General features: G+C 35.0%; 1 protein-coding gene across 2 annotated transcripts; it reads left to right on the top strand.

Annotated features, from left to right (window-relative positions):
• The first annotated feature begins 2,286 nt into the window (after window positions 1-2,286).
• On the top strand, window positions 2,287-6,511 carry LOC109221114 (salicylate carboxymethyltransferase-like). 2 transcript variants are annotated; one of them, XM_019385577.1, is made up of 5 exons: window positions 2,287-2,369; window positions 3,300-3,396; window positions 3,622-3,710; window positions 4,530-4,784; window positions 5,148-6,511. In XM_019385577.1, exons 1-5 carry the CDS (start codon window positions 2,295-2,297, stop codon window positions 5,472-5,474), a joined length of 843 nt encoding a protein of 280 aa, XP_019241122.1. In that variant the 5' UTR covers window positions 2,287-2,294; the 3' UTR covers window positions 5,475-6,511. The 2 variants fall into 2 exon arrangements, with proteins under 2 accessions (XP_019241122.1, XP_019241121.1); XM_019385576.1 differs by having other exon boundaries at window positions 3,300-3,710.
• Window positions 6,512-6,623: the final 112 nt, after the last annotated feature.

The raw sequence follows: 6,623 nt of genomic DNA, 5'->3' as shown, positions 1-6,623 counted from the left end.
TCACCCTAAATTCAAATTTAAAGGATGAATTTAAGCATAGGTTCGTGTAAATTAATCAAAACCGAGTAAGAATTACTTACCAAAAGCACCTAGGTGAAAATCTCTTCCAAAATCTCCAATCCCGAGCTCCCAAATCAATTCCTAAGATTTTGAAACTTAACCCTCGATTCTGCCCCTTTTCTGACCAGTGAAACCGCACCTGCGGTCCCACTTCTGCGTAGACCAAGTCGCACCTGCGACTTTTCATTAAACAAGGATATCCGCACCTGCGACCTCCATTCCGTAGATGCGGTGCCGCTTCTTTGATTCCTGGGCCGCATCTGCGGCCAATTCCAATTACGCCCCAGACCGCACCTGCAACTAGCCACACGCTTCTGTGGGCCCGCACCTGCGGTCCCCAATCCGCAGGTGCGGTTATGACAGAACTTCAACAGCTGAAACTGCTTCCAAACCTTCCAATTTTCTTCCGAAATTATCCCGAGGCCCCTGGGACCTCAACCAAAAATACAAAATAGTCCTATACCACTATTAACTTGTACCAACCTTCGGAACACTCAAAACAATATCGAATCATCAAAACACCCTCGGATTCAAGCTTAAGGATTCCAAAACTTCAAATTTCCGCGTTTCATCTAAAAGTCTATCAAACCTCATCCGAATTACCTGAAATTTTGCACACACGTCCCAAATGACACAACGGACCTACTCCAGCTTCCGGAATTTCATTTCGACCACGATATCAAAATCTCACTATCAAACCGGAAACTTCAAAAATTCGACTTTCGGCATTTCAAGCCTAATTAAGCTACGGACCTCAAAAACACATTCCGGACATGCCCCTAAGCCCGAAATCACCCAACGGAGCTAACGGAACCAACGGAATTTCATTTCGAGGCCGTCTTCACACTGCTCCGACTACGGTCCAAATTCTAAGGCTAAAACTCTCATTTAGGGACTAAGTGTCCCAAAACACTCCGAAACACAAAACGAATCCTTCCGAAACTCACAATAGCAGAAACAAACACGGGGGATGCAGTTAATAGGGGAACGGGGCATTAATTCTTAAAACGACCGGCCGGTCGTTACAGATGCAATAATCATCCTCCTCCCGGTAGCATTCAATGAAAAATATTCCACAGCATTTAGTGCAATGCGGGTACAGAGAATGTGTCATTTATGCTCACTGTTACACCTTCTTCAATGGCCCTCATAATTGACATTAAAGAAGGGCATGATCCTAGGACCTTGTTCCCTAGGTGCGACTATAAATAGTTAGTGTTGTTATCATTGTACGGACACGGATTTTCTGAAAAGCTTATGCTATAATCAATCCAAAGCTCTATAAATTTTGACTTTCTCATTCTTTGATTTTATCGCTGTTGTGTTTGGAAGCTTGCTCCCGGAATTATTGTTTCTGCTATTTTATCTTCATTCAAGGCTTAGTATTGCATATTTCTTCAATTATTCTATTATTTCAAATCGAATTAATTCACTTGTCTAGAAACCACAAACAAATTCAACTGTACGGTTTTACCGGTATACAGATATATATAAGGTTAATTTTTTTTCCATGTATATATCTATTAAGTGTCGAATCTACTTATATTTTATATATATTATTTTATTTATTATTGAATCCTCTTAATGAAAAATTCTGCTTTTTTGGTTGGGCTGAAATTGATCGAAAATGATGAGTTGAAATTTTTTTGGTTAATATCAAAAATCAATCGACGCGGTCAGTTCACTGACCGAAAAAAAAAATTAAAATCTAACATAATCGACAGAATTCGGTCGAACTTTTTGAATCCATCAATTATAAAATATACCATTCGGGAATAACTAAATATGAAATAATTATAATTTTAAATTTTATACTGAGGTTAGTATCTTAATCCCGATACCGTCATAAACTTTGGGAGCTTTTTTTTCGAATTTGTTTTCTAATATCTGTTTGTTTATTGATTTTAACCATTTTTTTGCTAAATTTTGAAAACAAAATCTTCAAATCCCAAAAATAACTCTAGAGTAGTTTTTGAAGTTTTCTACTCGCAAAACTTTAAATTCTTTTCAAGTAAAATGCATGTCCAAAAACACTTTCAAAAATCAATTTTCATCTTATTTTCAAAAACTCTTTTTTTTTTCAAGTTTAATTAATTCTATGTCTAAACGCTAGCTTAATTGTCTTGTGAGGGACAATGTTGGAATTTCAAGGATAAATTTGGTATCACCCTTCTATAAATAAGTGATACCCCATTGGATCTTTAATTTGCCTAGACAAAAATAGTATCCAAGAGATGGAAGTTGCCAAAGTTCTTCACATGAATGAAGGAATTGGAGAGGCTAGCTATGCCAAAAATTCTCTGCTTCAGGTATAAAATATAAACACTTAACTTTTTATTTCCCCGTAGAGGTTATAAACTCTCAATTATATTCTCTTTATTTCATTTCATATGACAATCTTTCTTTTAGTCTTAAGAAGAATATTTTAAGGGTACTTTTATGTATGCCACATACAGTTAGAGCCGGATATAGGATTTAAATTCTATGGGTTCAACATTTAAGATTCTTACTATTGAACCCATTACATTTTTAAGTTATGGATTCATATCCACTCATTATTGTAATTTAGTAAATTTTTACACACAAATTTATGCATCGGGTCAAAAATTATGAATTCAATAGAACCCGTCGGAGTTACGCTACATCCGCCATGTGTACAATATGATCCCACAAGTGGGATATGGATAACATGGAGTGCACGTACATCTTACTTCCTGTCTCGTATAAGGTAGACAAGCTATTCTCTATATATGATCATTCATGAACTTTATTATAAAAGTAAATTTCAAAAAAATGATTTTCTGTCACATCAAAGTTACTAAACATTACCCACACAGTAAAGTTATAAAATTATTTTTTGATACATTAAAATAACTGAACTTTGCGTATTATAACGGTAATGCATTCATCTAAAATTAACGGAATTTTATATACTATATAATAGTGTTACACTGTTCATTAAGAATTTACATAAGACGGGAGATAGCACTACCATGCAATACGTTCTTATTAAAATATGGTGTAATTCGTGCCCGCCCGTCTCCACAAGTACAGGTTAATGTCTGAAAAGATTGACACTATTTTTTATTATTTAGTTTTAAAAAGATTGCTATACTCTTATATTTTCTTAATGAGAAATTTTTATAGCCATACAATTATTACTCTCTTTATTAAACTCTGTGCGTCAAATTACGACAAACAAATTGAGACATTCTGATTTACATTCCATTTGTATACAGCAAAAGGTGATCCTAATGACAAAGTCAATAAGAGATAAAGCCATATGTGCACTCTACCGCAGCCTTTCCCCAGAAACTATTTGTATTGCGGACTTAGGTTGTTCCTCTGGACCTAACACTTTCCTTGCAATTTCCGAACTCATTAAAACTATTTATGAAGAAAGCAAAATCAATGGCCAAAAACAGTCGCTTGAATTTCAAGTTTTCTTGATTGATCTTCCCAGAAATGATTTCAATACCATTTTCCGGTCGTTGCCGGCGTTCTACGAAGATTTGAGGAAACAAATGGGAGATGGATTTGATCCTAATTGCTTTGTTGCAGGAGTTGCTGGTTCATTCTATAATAGACTTTTCCCTTCCAAGAGTATACACTTTGTCCACTCCTCTTACAGTCTCCACTGGCTTTCTCAAGTATGTTTTTGTATTGTTAAGTACTAATGAATCCATATCGTCTACAATTTTAAAATATTAGAAAGAGTATACTTTTATTTATTTAATTATGTCTTCAATACACCCCTGACGTGCGAGCTTAATTCCTTTTGATGATCCTAGCATGTGTTTTTTATTTTATAATGGGTGGCAGTATTACTCTCGACCTTTTATCTGCTCTAATGTCATGTTGGAGTATGTGAGCAATTTTGTCTTGCATATGGATTCTAGGAGATGATGATGCAATTTTTCTTATGTTACGGTACAAAATAATTTTGTGAGCAAACTTGAAGAAAAAGAACTTTAACATTTATATTAATCATAATCTTATATTTGTTTCTCTTTTTAAATTATTTTTTGAATTGAAATCAATAATATAGGTGTCAGATGCAGATTTAGGATATATAGGATAGGCTATGCACAAATTTAACTTAACCCTTTGCTTTCGGGGGCGGAGCTACAAGTGTAGCTAAGCTCAAACCCTGTATTTTATTGAGAAATCTCTTTCGGTAAGTTAACTTGTCTTAGATTTCAAAATAGATATACTCAAAAGCAATTAAAATAAAAAAGGATAGCCCAGTGCACAAAGCATTTCGCATTCACGTAGTCTCTGGGGCAAGCCCGCATTCCTAAGGTTGTGATGTAGACAACCTACCCTAATGCAAGCATTAATGGTTGCTTCTACGGCTCGAAACCGTAAACTATAGGTCACACGAAAATAACTTTTTTGTTACTCAAAAAGCAATATATATATATATACACACACACTGATCGACTCTAATTTTATTTCTCCACTAATAGGTACCCGATGGAATAGAGAATAATAAAGGAAATATTTACGTGACAAGTACAAGCCCACTAGATGTGGTTAAAGCGTACTACGAGCAATATGAAAGAGATTTTGTAAATTTTCTCAAGTATCGCTCAATAGAATTGGTGAAAGGTGGGCGCATGATATTGACCATGCTAGGTAGAAAAAATGAAGATCGCTATAGCAAAGCTTGTCGCTACTACTTGGAGCCTTTGGTCATGGCTCTCAAAGAGCTAATTGTTGAGGTAAAACCAAACTTTTAAAATACACATATCATTCTATAGATCGTCGCGGTATGAACTTTATTTATAGATCCCAGTTTACCTATTGATCTTGATCAGTTCTAATTTAGTTTTTTTTCGTTGAGAGTAGTTATTTTTTTGGACTGGATCCGCTTTTATAATGCAGTTTCATTTTATGTGGTAGTCTTGTTTGATTGGTTATAAAATTTAAGAAACAAATGAGAGTGTCTTCAACATGCCAATTTTCGCAGGAGAAAAAGCATGTCATTATGAATAGTAAAATATACTGATTTTAAAAAAAACAAATAAAGCATAAATTAGTGCTAAACCAATATGATATTTTTATGTATACATTAATAAATGCAGGGATCAATAGAAGAAGAGAAAGTAAATTCATTCAACATTCCTGGATACTGTCCATCTCCTGCAGAAGTGAAGTATATAGTTGAAAAGGAGGGATCTTTCACCATTGATGTCTTGGAAACTTCAGAAATCCATATGGATTCTTTTGATGAATACAATGCGACACAGTGCATGAGAGCTTCTACTGAGCCTTTACTTGTCAGCCATTTTAGTGATGAACTAAATATGGATCAAGTGTACCACAAGTGCAGAGAGATCTTTGTCAATGGCATAGCAAAAGAGAAGACTACGTTCACAAATGTTATTGTCTCCTTGACCAAAATAAACTAGGGCAATTAGTTAATGCACACTACAAGAAAAATGCTCAATAGCGAAGGAAAAACTGGTCCCTAAAAGTAAGAAATTGGTCGCAAATGCTCAATAGCGGCCAGCTAATCTGGTCCTTATAGCCTTCGTCGCTAAAGGTTATTAAGGACGAGATAGTGGGCTGGTCGCTAAAACAGTTTCGCGACCAGTTTCAAATTGGCCGTTAAATGTGTTTTCAGGACCATGTTTCTGGTGCTTATTTGCATATTTTAGGGACTAAATATCTGGTCCTTAAAATATTTTCGCGGCTAGTTTAAATATGGTCGTTAAAACGTTTCACGGCCGGTAAATTTCTTGTCCTTAAAATATTTTCGCGGCTAGTTTAAATATGGTCGTTAAATCGTTTCACGACCAGTTAGAAGCTTGCCGTTATATCTATTCAGAGAAGTTTAAAGCTGATCCCTAAAGAAACAAGTCACAAGTCCCTAAATCACATTTAGTTTGCAACTAGAAAATCGGAAATATTAATATATAGATAATGTTGCTTTCATAAAATAATACAAAAAATGATCAACATCAGTTAATTAGTTGAATCGTACATCAATGATTTAAGCTAGTCACAATATTGTGTTCATAAACATTTAGCAAAAAACTACATATACTAATAATATCCCTCGATTGTAATGTAAAATTTTCTTGAAATTCCAAGCAAAATTGTGGTTGATCTCTATGTCGTCAAAAATCGGCTTTCTCGTAAACTTCAATATCCAAAACCTGTTGAAGAAATAAGAATTCAGTTAGAAAAACCATATATAACAGACGTATAGATACTCAAGTCTCAAGGGGGAATCCCGGGAGAAGCTCAATAGGATATGTGCTGAGGAATGAAGAGGGACAAGCAATGTAACAGTGGCTCACACCCTCAGAGAAGGAAACAAATTAGGTGATCATTTAGCTAACTATGCTCTGGACTTTGGAGATATTGAAGCAAAAAATTTCTGGGAGTTGGATACACAAGGAAGGAAAATAGTGAATGATGATAAGTCACAATGCCTATATATAAGAGTCACTTGGTCCCGTATCATTCAAGACTTGAAAAGACTTCCTACTGATTCTCCCATAGCTGCATTCTACTTGTGTTTTTTGGTGTTGTCTATACCTATTGAGTTTTGT

Source organism: Nicotiana attenuata, unplaced genomic scaffold, assembly GCF_001879085.1.
Source record: "Nicotiana attenuata strain UT unplaced genomic scaffold, NIATTr2, whole genome shotgun sequence".
Taxonomy (NCBI): domain Eukaryota; kingdom Viridiplantae; phylum Streptophyta; class Magnoliopsida; order Solanales; family Solanaceae; genus Nicotiana; species Nicotiana attenuata.
This window is presented reverse-complemented; position numbering and strand designations above follow the sequence as displayed.

What these genes read in the sequence shown, in the direction of transcription:
- LOC109221114 (XM_019385576.1), top strand. Translation starts at nt 2,295, where the DNA reads ATGGAAGTTGCCAAAGTTCTTCACATGAATGAAGGAATTGGAGAGGCT. An exon ending in CCAAAAATTCTCTGCTTCAG is followed by an intron (nt 2,370 to 3,299) that starts GTATAAAATATA and finishes ATTTGTATACAG; the next exon opens with CAAAAGGTGATCCTAATGAC. An exon ending in TCAAAGAGCTAATTGTTGAG is followed by an intron (nt 4,785 to 5,147) that starts GTAAAACCAAAC and finishes TAATAAATGCAG; the next exon opens with GGATCAATAGAAGAAGAGAA.